We start from the raw sequence: 23,421 nt of genomic DNA, 5'->3' as shown, positions 1-23,421 counted from the left end.
ACGGTGTTAAAACAAACGCCACAGAGTCAGGTCTAACTCTGAAACGGTGTTAAAATAAAGGCCACACAGTCAGGTCTAACTCTGAGACGGTGTTAAAATAAAGGCCACAGAGACAGGTCTAACTCTGAGATGGTGTTAAAACAAAGGCCACAGAGTCAGGTCTAACTCTGAAACGGTGTTAAAATAAAGGTCACTGAGTCAGGTCTAACTCTGAGATGGTGTTAAAACAAAGGCCACAGAGTTAGGTCTAACTCTGAGACGGTGTTAAAATAAAGGCCACACAGTCAGGTCTAACTATGAGACGGTGTTAAAACAAACGCCACAGAGTCAGGTCTAACTCTGAAACGGTGTTAAAATAAAGGCCACAGAGACAGGTCTAACTCTGAGATGGTGTTAAAACAAAGGCCACAGAGTCAGGTCTAACTCTGAAACGGTGTTAAAATAAAGGCCACTGAGTCAGGTCTAACTCTGAGATGGTGTTAAAACAAAGGCCACAGAGTTAGGTCTAACTCTGAGACGGTGTTAAAATAAAGGCCACAGAGTCAGGTCTAACTCTGAGACGGTGTTAAAATAGAGGTCACAGAGTCAGGTCTAACTCTGAGATGGTGTTAAAATAAAGGCCACAGAGTCAGGTCTAACTCTGTGACGGTGTTAAAATAGAGGTCACAGAGTCAGGTCTTACTCTGAGATGGTGTTAAAATAACAAAGGCCACTGAGTCAGGTCTAACTCTGAGATGGTGTTAAAATAACAAAGGCCACAGAGTCAGGTCTAACTCTTTGACGGTGTTAAAACAAAGGCCACAGAGTCAGGTCAAACTCTTAGACGGTGTTAAAACAAAGGCCACAGAGTCAGGCCTAACTCTTAGACGGTGTTAAAATAAAGGCCACAGAGTCAGGTCTAACTCTGACACAGTGTTAAAATAGAGGTCACAGAGTCAGGTCTAACTCTGACACGGTGTTAAAATAGAGGTCACAGAGTCAGGTCTAACTCTGAGACGGTGTTAAAGCCTGTACAGTGGGTCCGTTCAGTCAGTCATACACTCAGATGCATCTACTGTTCAACACTGTCTGTAGTGCAGCAGCTGTTCATAAATGGTTTGAAATGGTAATGGTTCCATCCGCTCAGTGCCAATATTAATAATATTAATAATATTAATAATATGGATAATATGGATAATATGAATAATAATCCTGATGTGTGTTTGTGTATTACGCCATGCTGATGACCATGAAGTCCAGCCAGTTCCATGGGTCTCTGAGGAAAGTGAAGTCTCCCAGACAGAAGCCTCTGGACAGGACTTTGACCGTGGCTTCAAACGTGTAGATGCCAGTGAACACATATCTGTCCAAGAAAACACAACACATTCAAGGAAGAAGCAGAACACTCAAGAACGTACAAACACCAAAGCGCAGCGCAGAGGTGGGAGGAGTTCAGAGGTGGGAGTGGTTCGGAGGTGGGAGGGGTTCACAAGACAGATTTGATACAAACCAGTCAAATAAATCATAATATTATCATTATATTATTCCATCAAAATATTAAATATGATTAATAAATATAACATAATTTGGCACAAATATCAGACACAAACCAACAGGACCAACTCCCTGTCAGTAAAACTTCATCAACAAATCTAGAGCAGAAGAAACTAAATATGGTTTTGACTGAAAACTGGAAGATGCTGCACTCTCAACATAAACCCCTAACCCAAAACCAGTAAAACCCCTAACCCTGACCCCAAACCTATCAAAACCCTAACCCTAAACCTCCAGAAGTGGATTTGATTGTGTGGCTGTATGAACACAGGTGAACATAAATGTTGGGCTGAACTCACTCGACTGTTTTACTCCAGGGTGGAGGATCACTCATGGTCATGAAGACACAGTTTGTCAGGATGGTCACCATGATGAAGAAACTGAAGAATGTGTGGTGGTTAAGAAGAAAACATCCAAGAATTCAAACTACATTCAATGCATTGAGCACAGTTTACATTCTGGAAGAGACGGAACACTCTACTGGTTAGGGTTAGGTCCTGTACCACAGGTCTGGGTTAGGGTTAGGTCCTCTACCACAGGTCTGGGAGCCTGAGGGTTCAGTTCTGGTTCTTCTCTGTTCCTTGGACTGTTCTCTGTTGGACTCAGATCTCTGATGTGGTTCTTGGTATCTGCCCCCCCCACACACACACATCACTACTGGTACCACTGTTGCCTTCACACCCCATATTTTCTCTATCTCCTCTCTCAGTTCTTGGTCTTTCTTTTTCTTCTCCTGTTCTTTCAGTTCTTGGTCTTTCTTCTTCTTGTCCTGTTCTTTCTTTCTTTCTTTCTTTGCTGCTCCATCTATCTCAACCTCTTTTTGCTGATGGTTCTCCTCCTCCACTATGTCAGGCTGACTAGACATCACCATCCGTTCAGTCTGGATCTGGAAGTCCCACAGGATCTGGACCTGTTTGTTCTCAATCACCTTTGGGGGTGTCTCCCATCTGGACCCTGGGTCCTCCAGTCCAGGCTGGGTACAGATGGTCCTGTCCACCATGTCCTCTACCTGGTTATGGTGTTCCATGTACGTCTTACCTGGACCATCTGAGACCTGCTGTGATGGACTGCACTGTCTAAGGGGCTTCTGTACTCAGATTACACCTGGAGTCTAGTCAGGTGTGGTAGACCTACACCTGGGGTTTAGTCTGCTGTGGTAGACCCCGGCCTCTATTGCTCTGGTGTTCAGGGCCTGTTCTGGTCCATCTTTAGTCCATCTGTGCTGTCTTTCAGTCCAGCTTTTTTCATCCACTGGTATTTGTTCTCGATATCAGCCACTTCCTCGATCTGTCGGTGGTCCATGCCATGCATGGGCGTGTCCTTCCATGCAGGGGTGTGTCCTTCCATGATAGCCCCTCAGGCTCCTCCTCCTTCCTGGGCTTTTGTTGCCTGAGGCATTCACTTCTCAGTTGGTCATTGGGTCCATTTTCTGGACATTTTCCTGGAGGTTTGCCATTTCCTCCTGGACAGTAGTTCTGACACTTACTAGTCCCCCCACCCTCCATGGTAAGGAGCTTTCTTGTCTTGATATCAGTGGCTCGTATCTCTTCCAGTGGATCTCCAGGATCTTATTCCAGTCTGGGTCTCTGATCACTGGTAGGGTACAGGGGTTCATGTCCTGGATCAGCTGACTGTTCAGGACCTGCCTTACCCTCTGGAGGTATTTGGCTGTGACCACTGACCTCTGAGCTGCCTCCTCATCAGTACCATTGACCTGTTGGATCTGCAGGTATCTGTACCTGCCCTGCACATCTGTAATGTTCCCTTCAGGTAGCTCCACCCCTTCAGCTGTGATCACCTGTCCTCTTCTAGATACCATCCACCCACATTTATCGGGTCCAGTGACGTCCCCATGTCTCTGCTGTAGATCCCACTGAGGTGGATCAAGGAGTCCATGTCCCGCTCATTCTTGGCATACAGCTGGATGTCATCCATGTAGAGAAGGTGGCTGATGGTTGGTCCACTTCAGAACTGCTACCCAAGGCCATTCTTAGAGATGATCTGGTTGAGGGGGTTTAGGCCTATGCAGAACAGCGGGGGGGGGGGGGGGGGCATCTCCTTGATGTATACTGCATCAGATGGTAGATGATGTGAAGGTAACAGTGGTCCCAGAAGTGATGGGGGGGGGGGGGGGGGGGGGCACTAGGGGCAGTGACCCCCAAGCTGAGGGGATGGGACCAGCAGATACCAGGAACAACATCAGAGATCTGAGTCCAAAAAAGAACAGTCCAAGGAACAGAGAAGAACCAGAACTGAACCCTCAGGCTCCCAGACCTGTGGTAGAGGACCTAACCCTAACCCTAATCCAGACCTGTGGTAGAGGACCGAGTCTGAAGGAGACACCGTCCAGGTGGGCCAGAAAAAGATACACACACTCACACACACACACACACAGGTGGAATTTGTCGGGGGGATGGGGGGATCAACTCCCCCCTCTGGTTTCTACATCCATACTTCTGTTGGATATACACTGAACAAAAATATAAATGCACCACTTTTGTTTTTGCTCCCATTTGTCATGAGCTGAACTCCATGATCTAAAACTTTTTCTGTGTACACACAAGGTTTATTTCTCTCAAATATTGTTCACAAATCTGTCTAAATTTGTGTTAGTGAACACTTCTTCTTTGCTGAGATAATCCATCCACCTCACAGGTGTGGCAGATCAAGATGCTGATTAGACAGCAGGATTTTTGCACAGGTGTGCCTTAGGCTGGCCACAATAAAAGGCCACTCTAAAATGTGCACTTTTATCACACAGCACAATACCACAGATGTCACAAGTTTTGAGGGAATATGCAGTAGTCATGCTGACTTCAGGAATCTCCACCAGAGCTTTTGCCTGTGAATTGAATGTTCATTTCTCTACCATAAGCCATCTCCAAAGCTGTTTCAGAGAATTCATGAAGAAGACTGTGCGAGGAAAATGGTGGTCACACCAAATACTGACTGGTTTTCTGACCCCCCTGGACCACCCAATACAGTAAAACTGCACATTTTAGAGTGGCCTTTTATTGTGGCCAGCCTAAGTTACACCTGTGCAATAATCCTGCTGTCTAATCAGCATCTGGATCTGCCACACCTGTGAGGTGGATGGATTATCTCAGCAAAGGACAAAGGAGAAGTGCTCACTAACACAGATTTAGACAAATTTATGAACAATATTTGAGAGAAATAGGCCTTTTGTGTACATAGAAAAAGTTTAAGATCTTTGCGTTCAATTACTTTATTCAAACCCCAGTGCAAAAATCCTAACCAACCAGACACTGTCAAAGGCATTCAACCTGTACAGGGGCATGAGGCAGGGGTGTGCTCTCAGCCCATTGTTGTTTGCAATTGCATTAGAACCACTGGCAGAAATGGTGCGTGCAAACAGAGATATTCATGGTTACGATACTGAATACACGTCAAACAAAATATCACTGTACGCAGATGATATTTTATTGTATATAACGAGACCACAGATTTCCATGCCTGCACTGTTAGAGACAATCGAATCATTCAGTTCTTTCTCAGGATATAAGATCAATTGGGGGAAAAGTAAACTAATGCCAGTGCGTTGTAAGAACCCAGACAGTAAACATAAAGAAATTGGTGGGCTGGCCCTCCCAGATTTCACACGCTATTATTGCTTGCTAGCTGGTTGGATATGGAACGAGAGGACTGCAGGCCCTATTCGGTTGGTGCTATTCTCTGTATATATCAGTCTCTCTCTCTCTCTCTCTCACTGTCTGAAAGTGACATTTTTTTGACCCACCCCCACCCGACCCACAGTTTAAGGGTTAGGGTTAGGACGCTCATCACTAACCCTAACCACTGACCCGCTCATCACTAACCCTAACCCTAATCACTGACCCGCTCATTACTAACCCTAACCACTGACCTGCTCATCACTAACCCTAACCACTGACCCGCTCATCACTAACCCTAACCCTAACCACTGACCTGCTCATCACTAACCCTAACCACTGACCTGCTCATCACTAACCCTAACCACTGACCCGCTCATCACTAACCCTAACCCTAACCACTGACCTGCTCATCACTAACCCTAACCACTGACCCGCTCATCACTAACCCTAACCCTAACCACTGACCTGCTCATCACTAACCCTAGCCACTGACCCGCTCATCACTAACCCTAACCCTAACCACTGACCTGCTCATCACTAACCCTAGCCACTGACCCGCTCATCACTAACCCTAACCACTGACCCGCTCATCACTAACCCTAACCCTAATCACTGACCCGCTCATTACTAACCCTAACCACTGACCTGCTCATCACTAACCCTAACCACTGACCTGCTCATCACTAACCCTAGCCACTGACCCGCTCATCACTAACCCTAACCACTGACCTGCTCATCACTAACCCTAACCACTGTCCTGCTCATCACTAACCCTAGCCACTGACCCGCTCATCACTAACCCTAGCCACTGACCCGCTCATCACTAACCCTAACCACTGACCTGCTCATCACTAACCCTAACCACTGTCCTGCTCATCACTAACCCTAGCCACTGACCCGCTCATCACTAACCCTAACCACTGACCCGCTCATCACTAACCCTAACCACTGACCCGCTCATCACTAACCCTAACCCTAATCACTGACCCGCTCATTACTAACCCTAACCACTGACCTGCTCATCACTAACCCTAACCACTGACCCGCTCATCACTAACCCTAACCGCTCACCACTGACCTGCTCATCACTAACCCTAGCCACTGACCCCGCTCATCACGAACCCTAGCCACTGACCCGCTCATCACTAACCCTAACCACTGACCTGCTCATCACTAACCCTAACCACTGACCTGCTCATCACTAACCCTAACCCTAACCACTGACCTGCTCATCACTAACCCTAACCACTGACCTGCTCATCACTAACCCTAACCCTAACCACTGACCTGCTCATCACTAACCCTAACCACTGACCTGCTCATCACTAACCCTAACCCTAACCACTGACCTGCTCATCACTAACCCTAACCACTGACCCGCTCATCACTAACCCTAACCACTGACCCGCTCATCACTAACCCTAATCACTGACCCGCTCATCACTAACCCTAACCACTGACCTGCTCATTACTAACCCTAACCACTGACCTGCTCATCACTAACCCTAACCACTGACCCGCTCATCACTAACCCTAACCACTGACCCGCTCATCACTAACCACTGACCCGCTCATCACTAACCCTAACCACTGACCCGCTCATCACTAACCCTAACCACTGACCCGCTCATCACTAACCCTAACCCTAACCACTGACCTGCTCATCACTAACCCTAACCACTGACCCGCTCATCACTAACCCTAACCACTGACCCGCTCATCACTAACCCTAACCCTAATCACTGACCCGCTCATCACTAACCCTAACCACTGACCCTAACCCTAACCACTGACCTGCTCATTACTAACCCTAACCACTGACCCGCTCATCACTAACCCTAACCACTGACCCGCTCATCACTAACCCTAACCACTGACCCGCTCATCACTAACCCTAACCACTGACCCTAACCCTAACCACTGACCTGCTCATCACTAACCCTAACCACTGACCCGCTCATCACTAACCCTAACCACTGACCCGCTCATCACTAACCCTAACCACTGACCCGCTCATCACTAACCCTAATCACTGACCCGCTCATCACTAACCCTAACCACTGACCTGCTCATTACTAACCCTAACCACTGACCTGCTCATCACTAACCCTAACCACTGACCCGCTCATCACTAACCCTAACCACTGACCCGCTCATCACTAACCCTAACCACTGACCACTGACCTGCTCATCACTAACCCTAACCACTGACCCGCTCATCACTAACCCTAACCCTAACCACTGACCTGCTCATCACTAACCCTAACCACTGACCCGCTCATCACTAACCCTAACCCTAATCACTGACCCGCTCATCACTAACCCTAACTACTGACCCTAACCCTAACCACTGACCTGCTCATTACTAACCCTAACCACTGACCCGCTCATCACTAACCCTAACCACTGACCCGCTCATCACTAACCCTAACCCTAACCACTGACCTGCTCATCACTAACCCTAACCACTGACCCGCTCATCACTAACCCTAACCCTAATCACTGACCCGCTCATCACTAACCCTAACCCTAATCACTGACCCGCTCATCACTAACCCTAACCACTGACCCTAACCCTAACCACTGACCTGCTCATTACTAACCCTAACCACTGACCCGCTCATCACTAACCCTAACCACTGACCCGCTCATCACTAACCCTAACCACTGACCCGCTCATCACTCGTACGGACGAACGTCTGCAGCCGCAACTGTACATGTTCAACAATATCTTAATGGATTCAGTTTTTTGTGTGTTTTCAGTCTGAGTTGTCCGTTGGCCATAAATTCTGTCCCATGTTGGTGTGATTAGCCCTTATCCATGGTCCTCAAACTTCATTAGACTGTACCGCAGGTGTGGCCGTCACAGAAAAACAACATATTTCATGCATTTTTAGTTTGAATTACTTAAATTAAAAAATAAACCAAACCCCTTCCATTCTATTCTCAGAGGAAAAAAACACACATTTTGCAGAAATCAAACTCTTGGCTTTCTTCACATTCCTATTTTTGGATTTACCCTGGTTGGTGTCCAGTAAGTGCTGTAAAGTACTGACATTCCACCTCAGACATTAAATAGTTATAAAACACGTGGTCAGTAATCAACAAACAGATTGGATCAATCAGAGAGCAGTGCTGTGTCATGTGACATAAAGGATATGAGTGGATGAGGATCCTGATGGCAAATGTTCGCAGTGGGCTGAATGGACTGAGCAGGAAACAGGCTGGTTCTGCGTTGAACCGGTACAGGACGTTTCCTTTACCCAGGACGATGAATGTCTGCAGGGTCAGAGGTCACAGGGCAGAGGTCACAGGTCAGAGGGCAGAGGTCAAGGGTTACAGCAACAGGAGTTGAACACAGCTGTTATCAAACACACCTCCAAGATCTGAGAAGGAACTGCTTATGCCCCAGTAAAACCAGAACTAAACTGGGACTAAACCCAGACTGAACAGTTAAAACTGACTCATTAGAACTCTGGTAAAACCAGAATTAATCTGGGACTAAACCTGGACTAAACCCAGTTAAATCTTATCCAGTTAAACCTGACACAGCTCTGATCATAAACTTGATGCTAACTTCCACTTCAACTCCAGGAAAATAATGTTTTCCAAACACTACAATACCCATGAGCCTCAGTATCATCACTAAATGATCAAAGTCATTGGTCAGATATTGATCAGTAAACAAAGAGACCTTCTGTGATTGGTAGAAGGGATCCAGCTCCTCCAATGGGGTGTTGAGGAGCTCAGGTGGGGGGTCCCCATAGATAAATGGGAGGGGTTTACCAGCCTCCAAGTCACTAGCTGGTTTTGGAAGATCCTCCTCTGCCAGCTGTCAATCAGAGAGACAGCCAATCAGAGAGCAAAAAACCTTTTAAAACTAGAAAAGCACTCGTACAGCGCAGACCTCTGCCAAGACAGATCAGTGCCCCCCCCCCCCCTCCCCATCACCACCAAAACTGTCATTTGTTTCTTTGTGTCAGAATCAACATATACTGAAAATTTATATCAAATCCATCCATAACTTTATGAGTTATCCTGACAAACAGACAGACAGACGAACAGACAGACAGATACACAGACAGACAGACAGACAGATACACAGACAGACAGATACACAGACAGACAAACAGACAGACAAACAGACAGATACACAGACAGACAGACAGATACACAGACAGACAAACAGACAGACAAACAGACAGATACACAGACAGACAAACAGACAGACAGACAGACAGACAGACAGATACACAGACAAACAGACAGACAAACAGACAGATACACAGACAGACAAACAGACAGACAGACAGACAGATACACAGACAGACAAACAGACAGACAGACAGACAGACAGATACACAGACAAACAGACAGACAAACAGACAGATACACAGACAGACAAACAGACAGACAAACAGACAGATACACAGACAGACAGATACACAGACAGACAAACAGACAGACAAACAGACAGATACACAGACAGACAAACAGACAGACAGACAGATACACAGACAGACAGATACACAGACAGACAAACAGACAGACAAACAGACAGATACACAGACAGACAAACAGACAGATACACAGACAGACAAACAGACAGACAGACAGATACACAGACAGACAGATACACAGACAGACAAACAGACAGACAAACAGACAGATACACAGACAGACAAACAGACAGACAAACAGACAGATACACAGACAGACAAACAGACAGACAAACAGACAGATACACAGACAGACAAACAGACAGACAAACAGACAGATAGACAGACAAACAGACAGATACACAGACAGACAGACAGATACACAGACAGATACACAGACAGACAAACAGACAGACAAACAGACAGATACACAGACAGACAAACAGACAGACAGACAGACAGACAGATACACAGACAATCAGACAGACAGACAGACAAAAAGACAGACAGACAGACATAAAAAGCAATACTGGCAAAAACATCACCTTCTTTGAGGAGGTAAAAATTCATCTCATCTTTGTGATGTTGAAAAGAGGAGCTTGAGTTACTTTGGATTGATTATTGACAGATGAGGGGTTAGGGTTAGGAACAGGGTTAGGATTAGGAACAGGGTTAGGAACAGGGTGTACCTCTATGTTCTTTTCCTTCCTCCTCTGTTGCTGTTTCTCCTCTTCTTGGTGTCGTCGTTCAATCTCCTCCAGCGAAGCTGCAGTGAATGGTCTGAAGACCTCTGCACCAACAGGGGGCAGCAGAGGCGCCATGTTAGCATTCTGTCCGAAGGCCCTCCTGCTGTTGGCAGAGACAGACGCCAATCACACACTCTGATATTCACATTTCCATTTTCACATGGTCAGACCAGGTGGAGGATGCCTTGCTTAGGTGAGGTTCCGTTAAGTATAGTTAGGGTTAGGTTAGGTTAGGTATAGTTAGAGTTAGGATAAGTAAAGTTAAGGTTAAACAGGTGTGTTCACTAAACCATCATTAGCTCACTATTACCGCTGAAGGGTGCACTAAACAGGTGCATTCACTATTGAACCCAGAACGAATGCCTCTGCTCCAGCTGTTTCCAGTCATGTGACAGCATTATGGTTAGAATAAAGAATTATTATGGGATATCTGTGACCCCGGACCTCCTCCCTTACCCTCACCTGTCTGGATGGACCTCCTCCCTTACCCTCACCTGTCTGGATGGACCTGCTCCCCCACCCTCACCTGTTCCTGCCTCCAGCTCCTTTGAATACATCACATGTCATCTGTCTGGTCCAGCTCCCACCACACTTGCAGCTGTTTACCGCCCCCCCTCTAAACCAAACAATAATTTCTTCAATGACTTTGCTGCTGTTCTCACTCATCTGTCCACTCTCTCACCAAACCCAATATTACTGGGAGACTTCAACACACACATGGACAATACCAAGAACCTTCTCACCAGAAACTTATCATTGTCACATCTGCCACCGGACATTAGTCTGGTTTTGTCTGTCTTGTGTGTGTTGTCTGTCACTTCCTGTTTTATTTTGTTCACTTCTCCTCATGTGTCATGTCTGGTGTCTTTGCTTCCTTTCCCTAATCTTCTCCACCTGTGTGTGATTACCTGTCCCCGCCCTGATTTGCTCCACCTGTGTCTCATTGTCTTCCCTCCCTCTTGTGTATTTAAGCCCTGTGTTTTCCCCTGTCCTGTGCCAGTTTGTATCGCCTCGTGTGTTACTTACCAGCGTTTTTTTGGATCCTGTTTGTCTGTCTGCCTGTTTTTGACCCGGATTGTTTTTCAAGACCTCTGCCTTTTGCCCGACCCCTGTCTGTGCCTCTGCAACTGTTGATTCTGCATGTGTTCAACCTTTCTGCCTGTTTTCCTGGTACGTGAGCTTGTCTGTCCTCCATGTCCTGTTGCCTGTCCGTCTGCCTTACCGTGTATGACCTGGTCTGTTTACTGACATCCCTCTGCTTTCCCCTAGTCGGATACCCGACGTGTTTTTTCGGTCCGGGCTGTGAGGGTCTGTCTCTGGTCCACTTCACAAACCCCATGAGACACAAAGCCCTGAACTCTGTGACCTCAAGAATCTGTATACAATCACTATCCAAGACTTGTCAGTTAAACCTGTGTTTAATAAACACTGTAAACTTTTACGTCTGCTTCCGGGTCTTGCATTTGGGTTCAGTCACCGTACTCAGATCGTTACACCCATCCTGTCTTGATCCTTTTGATTCCAGCAGCATACCCACGTTCCCACACACTACCCCAACCCTAACCCTAACTCTAAAGGACGCATCTTAGACTTCATCTGTTGCTATGGTGTCACCCCTCTTTTTTTTTTCTTTTTTTTTTTTCCTTTTTGGTGTCACCCCTCTGGACTGTGCAGCAGATGAACTTCCATCTCTGACCACTTTCTCCTCTCATTCAATGTAAAACTAACACTCTCCCTTGCAAAGCTTCCCCGTATCATCACATTCTGTAAAATCAAGGACATTAACATGGACTCCCTCATGAACACTGTCCATCTGTCCAACCCTGAAGACCTGGTTTCATATTACAACACAAGTCTCCACAGCATCCTGGACTCCCTCGCTCCTCTAATAATAATAATGGATTAGATTTCTATAGTGCTTTTCTATGAATGCATACTCAAAGCGTGTACAGAGGATCCATTATTCATTTGCTCTCACATTCTCCCTCTGGTGGTGGTGAACTACATCTGTATCCACAGCTGTCCTGGGGCAGACTGACAGAAGTGTGGCTGACAATCTGCGCCTACGGCCCCTCCCACCACCAAACATTCATACACATTCATACACCAGTGTGAGTGGCAGCACTGGAGGCAAGGAGAGTGAAGTGTCTTGCCCAAGTAAGTAAGTGCATTTTATTTATAGAGCACTTTTCACAGACAGAGTCACAAAGTGCTTTATCAAATCAAAATCAAAACAAATTTACAGAAACCAACAGAATCCTCCAGGAGCAAACACTAGTGACTGGTGACAGTGGAAGGAAAAAGTACCTTTAACAGCAGAAACCTGGAGCAGAGCCAGACTGAGGAGGATGGACGAGTGACAGGACCAGTTGGGGTTAAAGAACGAGAGTAAAGGAGGAGAAAAGAGAGAGCGATAGAGACAGAGAGAGACTGGGGGAGAAGGGGAGAGGGGGGAGGTAGGGGGAGACACATGGAGTACATGTAACACTGTAAAGTAGCAACTTTACACTGCAAAAAATGAATAAAACAGTTCAAGTAAAATACAGTTAGAATGCCCGTGAAACACAATAAAGTACCATTAAAAAAGTTTAAATATGATGAATACATGAAGTGTCATCAGTCTGTGGTGGCCCTGAGTCAGCTGGGAAACTAAAAAGCTTGTTTGAACAGGAGGGTTTGGAGGTGTTTTTCAAACTCTCTACAGAGTCCATGGACCGTAGGTGTAGAGGCAGCTCATTCCACAGACGTGATGATACAGCTTTAAAGGACCTGTCAGCCCGTGTGCTGAAACAGGTGTGTGGAACCATCAGCAGGTGTGTGGAACCATCAGCAGGTGTGTGGAACCGTCAGCAGGTGTGTGGAACCATCAGCAGGTGTGTGGAACCATCAGCAGGTGTGTGGAACCATCAGCAGGTGCGTGGAACCATCAGCAGGTGGAACCATCAGCAGGTGTGTGGAACCATCAGCAGGTGTGTGGAACCATCAGCAGGTGCTGTTCTTCAGACCTCAGGCCACGAGCCCAGCTGTAGGGCTGGATCAGAGCAGTAGTGTCTGCAGGGGCCTGGCCATGGGGAGCCCAGAAAGTTGGCACCAGAATTTAAAATGAAAACGACATAAAACAGGAGCCAGTGGAGAGCTTTAAGAATGGGAGTGATGTGGGTTCTCCTGTTTGTGCGGGTCAGAAGGCTTCAGCAGAGTTCTGGACAAACTGTAGACGGGCCAGCTCCTTCTGTTTAAACATGTGAACAGGCTGTTCCAGTAGTCTGAGCCAGAAGACACAAAAACGTGAACGATCATCTGAAGTTCATTGATGGACACCATAGATCTGAGTTTGGAGATGTTGCGGAGTTGGAAGAAACAGTTTTTCTCCAGGTGTTTGGAGTAGAATTGTAAAGACATGTCCTGGTCAAAGGTGACACCCAGATTCCTCAGTTTGGTCTTTACCGAAGAACTCAGGTCTCCAAGGTGATGTTTGATCCCTGGGATTGCACTATCCGGGTCAGTGATGAGGGTCTGTGTTTGACTGGAGTTCAGCTGGAGGCTGTTCTCATTTAGCCACTGCTTCAGCTCTGACAAGCAGATGATTAAGGAACTCAGTTTGTGGGGCTCAGAGGAGTTAAAGGAGCAGTATATGTGGATGTCATCTGAGAATAGATGATAGGAGACATCACTATTGGATTGGATGTTATTGATTGACACGGTGAAGCTTCTGCCGTTCATTTAAGAGGAGAACCAGTCTAGCACAGGACCTGACATCCCTACCAGGTCCCTCAGTCTCTCAGTCATTATGGGATGGTCCACTTTGTCAAAGGCCGAGGACAGATCTAGCAGGACCAAGACCGTGGATTTCCCGGAGTCGGCCTCCATCAGGATGTCACTAGACACTTTTAATTGTGCGGTTTGTGTTGAGTGGCGTTGTCTAAACCCAGACTGAAAAGTGTCATAGATCTGGTGTGTCTCCAGAAAAGCTGTCAGTTGTTTAGACACTGCCTTCTCAAGGATTTTGGCCAATAGGGGGAGCTTTGAAATGGGCCTGGAGCTTTTGAAGTCTGTGGGGTCCAGTGTGGTTTTCTTTAGTTTAGGTTCTATGATGGCCTGTTTGAAGGAGCTGGGAAACAAACCAGTTGTGAGCGACAGGTTAAAAAACTTTGTGACCCATGGTCCAATAGTGTCAAAGACACCGACAAGGAGCTTATGGGGGAGGAGGTCTGCAGAGTTGGAGGAGGGTTTCGTTTTGGATAAAAGTGCTGAGATGTCCTCCAGTGTCACAGGGTCGAAAGAGGACCAGGTTTGAAGAGGGGGATCAGCTCGGGTCAGACGGCCAGAGGGTGGTGGGATATTGTGTTTAATATCCCTGATCTTGTCTGTGAAGAAGTTTAGGAAGTCACTGATGTCAGCTTTACAGAGCACGGGGGGGGGGGGGGGGGGCAGCAGCAGGGGACACACTGGACTGGATTGTGTCACAGATTACTTTGGAGTTTTTCTTGTTTGTGGCTATAAGTTTGTGGAAGTAGCTGGATCTTGCCTCCTTAATCATTTTATTTAATGAGGTTATGAGATCTTTCAGATGTAACCTGTGTACTTCCAACTGGGTTGATTTCCAAAGACGCTCAGTTTTGCGACATGTTCTCCTTAGGTTTAAGATGTTTTCATTTATCCAGGGACAAGACCACTTACCAGTGACATTGGTTTTCAGGGGAGCCACCTGGTCCAGAATAGAGCTGCAGTGTGTGGAGAAGCACTGGATAAACTCATCAACATCAGAACACTCATTAAGAAGACTAGGGTTAAACAGGGCACGGAGAACCTGGGCTGTGGACTCTGTAATAATCCTCCTCTTGGCCCTTCTAGGTGCAGGCTTGGGCTCCAGAGGCACACATAAGTCAAAGAACACACCACAATGATCACTCAAGTGGACATCCTCAACACACACATTTGTGACGTGTAAGCCCAGTGAGAAAACCAGGTCCAGGGTGTGTCCTTTCCTGTGGGTGGGGCCACATACATGTTGTTTGAGGTTAAAAGTGTCAGTCATGGCTAAAAGTTCCATTGCTGGGCTGGATGAGTCGTTGTTGATGTGCAGATTGAAATCCCCAAGAATTCAAACCTTCTCCAGTTTTATTTTTGATGTTAGGAAATCAGTCAAATGGTTTCAGAAGGCACCAGCAGGGCCAGGGGGACGGGAGATTAAGAAACAGGAAAACACACTGAAGGAGCCAATCTGGATCATTTGTGACTCAAATGAGTGAAAGTCATCGGTGCTCATCCCTCTGCATATGTATTTGTCCTGGTGCACTACAGCAAGGCCACCGCCCCGGCGACAGGGGCGGGGCTGACCAACAGCAGAGCAGCCAGGAGGGCACAGCTCGTTTAAATGAAGGAACTCCCCATCCCTCTGCCACGTCTACATCAGGAATAATGCATCCAAGTTCCTGTTAGTGAAAAGCTCTTTTAGGGAGAAGGATTTATTAGTAATGGAACGTGCATTTAGTAACCCAAACTGAATAGGTGGTGGTGGCGTCATGGTGTTCATGACCGCTGTGTGTAATGGAATTGGTCTCAACCATCTAAGATGCCTTTTAGCAGAGTGAAACCCCATACGTGACCTGGAAATAACAGGAATGGGGAAGAGCAAGGCAGAGGTATAGGCTGCCAAGGATACAACAGCACATGGACAGAGCGGGATTTGAACCGCCAACCCTTTGGTTATTGGATGACCCGCTCTACCATCTGAGCCATGGCCGCCCCCTCTGAAAACCAGATCTGTCTCCTTTTCTGTCTCTGCTCCCTGGTTTACACCTGAACTTCAGCACATGAAAGCTGAAGGTTGACGGCTCTTCAGAAAAACTGGACTGTCTGTTCATAAATGTATGCTAACCATATTAAGCATTACAAGGACTGCAATGTCAAATCCAAATCCAGCTATTACACCAACATAATCTGTTCAAATGAAGGGAACACTAAGTCACTGTTCTCACTGCTCAACAATATCACTGAACCTCCGGACTCTCTACCCTCTCACCTGCACTCAACCACATTCTGTCATTCACTCATCTCCTTTTTTATCAGCAAAATCCAGAAGATCCATCTCCACCTTGGTTCAAACTCCTCCACCATCACACCTGACCCTCATCCACCCACACACATTATCCTCCTTTGACCTCCCCTCCCTCAAAGAAATATAGGAACTTATTCATAAGTCCAAGCCGTCCACCTGTCAGCTGGACCCCTAACCCTAACCCTAAACGTTCCTCCTCTGGCCCCCTTCACCACTGGAACTGTTCCTGCATCCTTCAAAACCGCTGCAATATCCCCAATTCTGAAAAAACCTGGTGCAGATCCAACCAACTTCAATAATTTCCGCCCTATTTCCAATCTACCCTTCATCTCCAAAATTCTGGAGAAAACAGTAACTATTCCACTTCATTCCCATTTATCTCACAAAAATCTGTATGAACAGTTCCAGTCTGGTCTCCGCCCCCCTCACAGAAGCAGCTCTCATAAAAATCATCACTGACCTACACATGACAGCAGATTCTGGTTTACTCTCCATCCTCCTCCTCCTCCTCCTCCTTGACCTGAGCTCGGCCTTTGACTCCATCTGTCACAACACCCTTCTCAGTAGATTATCTTCCATCTCCATCACCCACATTTCATTAGACTGCTTTAAATCAGACCTCTCTGGCCGCACTCACTTTATTCAGATCAAATCCGTCACATCCCACCACTTCCCCATCACTTCAGGTGTGCCCCAGGGATCTGTACTGGGGCCCCTCCTCTTTATCATCTACCTCCTTCTCTTCAGCAATATTTTCCGGAAACACAATATCAACTTTCACTGTTACGCAGATGACACCCAGCTCTACCTCACCAGCAAACCCACCTCTACCCTCCCACCCTCCTCCCTCACTGACTGCTTGGCAGACATAAAATCCTGGTTCACTTCCACTTTTCTCAAACTAAACAGTGACAAAACTGAGGTTCTCCTCATTGGTTCAAAATCCACTTTATCCAAAACCAACAGTTTTTCCCTCACCATTGACCACTCCACGGTCTCCCCTTCCCCACAGGTTAAGAGTCTGGGGGTCATCCTCCACAGTACTCTATCTCTTCAATCCCACATCAATAACATCACTTAGCCTGCTTACTTCCACCTACGTAACATTAACCCCCTCCACCCCCGACCCCCCACCTATACCACTGCTATCCTCGTTCACAGCCTTGTCACCTCTCGTCTGGATTACTGGAACGCTCTCCTTTTTGGTCTCACACACAAATCCCTCCATAAACTTCAATTAGTTCAGAACTCTGCTGCTCCCATCATCACCAGGACCCCCTCCACTCACCAGGACCCCCTCCTCTCACCAGGACCCCCTCCCCTCACCAGGACCCCCTCCACTCTCCAGGACCCCCTCCACTCACCAGGACCCCCTCCACTCTCCAGGACCCCCTCCACTCTCCAGGACCCCCTCCACTCACCAGGACCCCCTCCACTCACCAGGACCCCCTCCACTCTCCAGGACCCCCTCCACTCACAGTTCCACTGGCTCCCAGTTCAGGTCCAAATTGAATTTAAAATACTTCTACTGACATTCAAGGCCATCCATAACCTCGCCCCTCCATAACTCCACCCTTCCATAACTCCGCCCCTCCATAACCTGGCTCCTCCATATCTGTCTGATCTCCTTCATATGCCCCCTCCCTCTCATACCCTCAGATCTTCCTCCTCCATCCACCTCACTTTTCCCTCTGCCCTCCCCTCTTTGTTCCCTCTTCCCCTCCCACCTCCATCTGGACCAGAGCATTAATTTGCTCTGCTCTCTAATGCCCCATTTCCACTACATGGTATCAGCTCGACTCGACTTGACTCAACTCGGCCTTTTTTGCGTTTCCATTACGAAAAATGACCTGGAATCTGGTACCCGGTAGTACTTTTTTGGTATCTCCTCCGCTGAGGTTCCAGGACTGGGGACCAGATACTAAAACGTGACGTGTAAACACTGCAGACCACTGATTGGTCAGACAGTTTTCTCTGTGGCCCGCCGTTTTACAAAAAACAGATGCGTTAGTGGACAGTAAATCTGTGGGTACATTAATTCACATGAGAACAGCCCAAAACTACACCAGGGTCAGTCCAGGAGATTCAGTCTTTGGTGGCCGACGTAAAAATTCAGATGAGACAACACGCAACGAGCGAGTTTATGAGCAACTCTGAACAGACGACACGGAAGTAACGCGCCACATCCAGGTACTGTAAAGTCGGTAGTATCTTGTAATGGAAACGCTCTCCAGGAATACTGAGTCAAGCCGAGTCGAGCTGGTTCCACGAAGTGGAAACGCAGCATAACTCTGGACCTCACGAACATCACTTCTCTCCCTCTTTTCAAACCCATCTGTTTAGAACTGCTTTCTCTTTGTGAACACAGTTGCATTGTCCAATTTTTTAACCTCCCTTTTATTCTTTACTGTTTTAATGCTTGTTTTATACTGTCCTGTTTTACTGTGCAGTGTCCTTGAGTTCCAAGAAAGGCGCCCATAAATAAAATCCATTATTATTATTATTATTATTATTATTATTATTATTATTATTACATATCTGGATGGAGCTCCTCACACTCAACGGACCCCCTCAGCTGTCTGCATGTGCCACCCCCCCCGCCCCGCCATATAAACAGTGCATCTGGACATCTAAGGATGAGCCCAGTTCTTCTGCACTGATGACTTTATGAGCACAACTGGAAATGGTCACACACACGCACACACACACATGCTCACACACACACACATACGCATGCACACACACACATGCCTGCACACACACACACACTCACACACACAAGCATACACACATACGCGCACACATGCACACATATGCATGCACACCTACGCGCACACACACAAGCACACGCGCACACACACGGACAAACACACATAAGCACACACACACACACACACTCTGGAAATTTGTTCTTATCAGTGCAAAATGTCCATGGAAAAAATCTAATATTATTACAGATATTGTCAAACTTGTGTTAAAAATCTTTTTTTTCAAATGTAAATAATATTTCAAAGGAAATACATGACAGAAGTGAAATGAAGCTACAGAATACATCCTCCTCCTTACACCGACCTCTGAGGTCCGTGTTAAAATCATTTCGGTACCGCGGAACTGGGCGAGCGCACCCTTTAACCAACTAACCCAGAAACGGGAGAGCACATTTTGCGTTGCGTTGGGATTAAGGAACTGACGTGCTAATGCATTTTGCATTGCACTGGTTGTTAATGAACAAAGAGCGAGCCCAGAAACGGGATAACACAAAATGCGTTATATGGATTCATTTTGCTTTGTGCTGGGCTTAACAATTTAAGGAGCTAGTGCAGAAACAAGCCCATGGATCAGATCTGGGTTCACTTTGCAGTGATCTTTATGAAACTGGCAACATATGTTAGGGCTTTTTCTGCAGGCCTCATGTCAAGGATTTGAGATCAACATAATAATAATAATAATAATAATAATAATAATAATGACAATAATAATAATAATAATAATAATAATAATAGTAATTATTATTATTATTATTTAGGGCTGGGCAAGTTAACATGTTATTACTGCATTAACGCATTCATTAAATAACGCCAACATTTTTTTTTAATCTCCCGTTAATGCCGTTCTGCCTTTCAAGATAGTCTTAGTTCATTTATACATACGGACTCTTATTTTGAAACTCATGCTTTTAATTTGGCACTCCACACACACCAAGTGCCGGTGCCAGTGTAGCTGAGAGGAGAAAAGTGAGCGAACTTTCTGAGTAATGCTGAATCAAACTTTGTGTAACTCCTGCAGTTCAACGCCTGTATGTATCAGTCATTCTGCTGTTTGATAAATAATTTCACATGCAAACGTGTCATTAGAAACATGTTTATAACGTTATTTTGGATGTGTTTCTTACAATGTGTTATTAACATGTTTAAGCTAATTTGTTTATGCTAGCTGTCACAGATGGGTTGCTAATTCTTTATGCAGGCTCATGTTAAGTTTATGTAAATTCACTGGTTGTGTTTAATATGCCAGCCTTTGAACTAACCTGTACTTATTGACGATGTGATTGTTGTCTTAACAGTCAATTTAAGTTTATGAATTGACTGTTGTTTATAAATTGGTTTTCCTTCCTGTCCTTCGAAGAGAGAGGACGTGTTTTTCTGAGCTCTGCTATCTGCTGCTTTTTTTTCCCTGCCTCCTCCACTCTGCTTTGCCCTTGCAGTGTCTCGTCTGAATCACTTTACTTTTAAATCCCCTGCTTGTTGAGCTCTCGAACAGCAAACATGGAATTGATCAACTGGTCACTCAGCGCAATGGACACGATTTTTTTCATCAAGGAAGAATGGCCCTGGGGAGCCCGCCTGCCCTGACGGGACAGCTACAGCCGGATACACCCGGGACGCTTGGGACAAGCGGAGGGTGGTCTGTCTGTCTGACTTGTTGGTGGAAGATATCGAAGATATCTACCTATTTGGACTTATGATAGAGGGACACCTTCTGAGTGGTCTGGGAATGGTCCTGATCTATCGCAAAATCAGCAAGACAGCAGCATGCAAAGAGACCCCGCTGTTGTCAGTGGAAATTGAGAAGCACTTCGGAGCGGTGAGTGACAATGTGAAGGAATTACAATGGGCGGTGATGTAGACGAAGGAGAGTGTGCGAGACCTGGCCGGATGGGCTGCGGACTCGTAAAAGAAGTTGGATTACATCACGGGTCAGTCTGCAGAGGGATTGAGGGCAACCATGGAGGGGCTCCGTCAATCTGCCGGACTGAAAGAGAAGATCGAGGGACTGTGTAGAGACTTAACCGGTCGAAGATGCTAAGGAATGCTGAGGCCGGGTAGAACAAAATTAAGTTATACTAAATTTATGGGCGGTGGGGAGCGGATGGCAGAGTGAGCGCAAGCATCGCGAGAGTCGGAGGCAAGAATCAACGAGACCTAACATGGCGGCGCCAAGTGTTTGAGTAAACAAAGTAAACGCGCGAACTTTAAAAGGATATACTAAGGATTTACACTGTTCCCGTATTAAACTTGATTCTCCGATCATTTGTCATCACCTATCTGGACCATAACATCTCTACAGTGGAGGACATAACAGACCTGGAAGCATTCATCGACCACTACTACAACCGGCAGATCAACATGGACCCAGACTCAGCCAAACCCAGCTCCAAAAGGCGCAAGACAGACTCTTCTACGGACACAGACGATTTACAAACTACTGAAATTGAGGTCAGTGTACTTGCAAGCATAAACAAAAAACTGGATTTATTAGTGTCACTACACGAAGAGATTAAAGATATATGCAATAGCCTGGAGTTCGCCCACCACAGCATCGTTACACTACAAAAATCAAACCAGGGCTTACAAACAACAGTCAAAACACTCGACGAACAAATACACGCCATCTCCAAAGAAAACAAGACTCTGAAAGAAACTATGTTGGATTTACAGACCCGCTCCATGCGTGACAACCTCATCTTCTCTGGTATCTCCGAACAAACCTCCGACAACCCCGAAAGCCTCATTAAAAACTTCATGACAACTCAACTCAAAATCCCCCCTGACACTGTTGAAAACATTACGTTTCCCAGAGTACACCGCTTAGGTAAACCGTCATCCAAAGGACCCCGACCCATCATCACAAAGTTCGAACACTTCAAACAAAAAGAACTGGTCAGAAGCAGAGGAAAGGAACTCAAAGGAACATCATTTGGACTCAACGAACAGTATCCACATGAAATAAACGAATGTCGGAAAGCACTGTATCCCATCCTCAAAGAAAACAGATGAAACAACAAACGCATCGATCATAGTGGACAAACTTTATATCGACGGACAATTATTTCGCAACTCCAAAATCATGCCATGGCTCTTCTGAACAATTTGCAATAGACTCATACATATAACTGTAACAACCTTGCATTTCGAACTGTAAGACTCACCCCCGACATCGCTCCTAGAAAAAAAAAAAAAAAAAAAAGTAACCGCCTGCTTGCCCTATAGAGGACTTATACATCTACCTCACTGTTGTTGTTTTCTCTCTCTCTCTCTCTCTCTCTCTCTCTCTCTCTCTCTTTTATTTATTCTCTCTCTTCTTATGTGTGTTTATGTTGCTTACATGTTATGTTGATGTCACGACTCACCGTTATGTGTAATTATGTGTTTAGTCATCTATGTTTAATGTACCAAAAATCTGAGGCAGTTACAGCAACCAGCCCCCCCCCACCCCCCCCCCCCCCCCCCCCCCCATTGCCCATTGGCTTCTTCTCTGCATCTTATTCAAAACAACTTATACCAAACACAGAATAATGCCGACACTTAATCTGGTTACGTGGAGTGTACGTGGCTTCCGTACACAAACTAAAAGAATCCAAATCATCGATCATCTCATAAAATTAAAGGCTGATATATGTTTTATACAAGAAACCCACCTTACAAACTCAGAACTACAATATATTAAACTCAAACAATTCGATAAAATATTCTCATCCACACTAAACACAAAACAAAGAGGTGTTTCTATCCTGGTCAATAAAAATATCCCATTCATCCATAACTCATCCATCATTGACCCACAAGGAAGGTTTATCATTGTTAATGCATCTGTTAATCATACAACATTCACATTTGCAAACATTTACGGCCCTAACAATGACGACCCATCCTTTTTCCATAACTTTTTCTCCTTACTATATAATTCAGCAAACATCATCATAGCTGGAGATTTCAACACCATCATCGATCCCTCAACTGACCGCTCTAGCACACCAGGTAACACAAGACACTGGCACTCAACGGAAACAATCAAACACATGAAGGAACTTGGACTTGGCGATAGTTGGAGAGTAAAAAACCCATCATCTAGACAATATTCATATTTTTCCTCCCACCATCAGTCTTCATCTAGAATTGACTTATTTCTTGTAAGTAACTCAATTACCCAGCATATCCAAGAAAACACAATCCATCCCATCATAATCAGTGATCACGCTCCAGTCTTCTTATCAATAAAAACTCAAACACACA

At 45.9% G+C, this 23,421-nt stretch overlaps 1 protein-coding gene across 1 annotated transcript in view; it reads right to left on the bottom strand.

Moving 5' to 3' along the window:
* The window catches only part of LOC115416469 (sodium channel protein type 4 subunit alpha B-like), an 88,115-nt gene that overhangs the window by 50,559 nt on the left and 14,135 nt on the right, over positions 1–23,421 (bottom strand). The window contains 5 exon segments of the mRNA XM_030130244.1: positions 1,214–1,342; positions 1,833–1,922; positions 8,326–8,444; positions 8,860–8,997; positions 10,294–10,453. Of these exon segments, the coding sequence (XP_029986104.1) occupies positions 1,214–1,342; positions 1,833–1,922; positions 8,326–8,444; positions 8,860–8,997; positions 10,294–10,425 (608 nt within the window). The 5' untranslated portion in view covers positions 10,426–10,453.

The sequence above is a fragment of the Sphaeramia orbicularis genome, unplaced genomic scaffold (genome assembly GCF_902148855.1).
Source record: "Sphaeramia orbicularis unplaced genomic scaffold, fSphaOr1.1, whole genome shotgun sequence".
Lineage (NCBI taxonomy): Eukaryota > Metazoa > Chordata > Actinopteri > Kurtiformes > Apogonidae > Sphaeramia > Sphaeramia orbicularis.
Note: the sequence above shows the minus strand (reverse complement) of the source record. Positions and strands in the feature narration are given on the sequence as shown.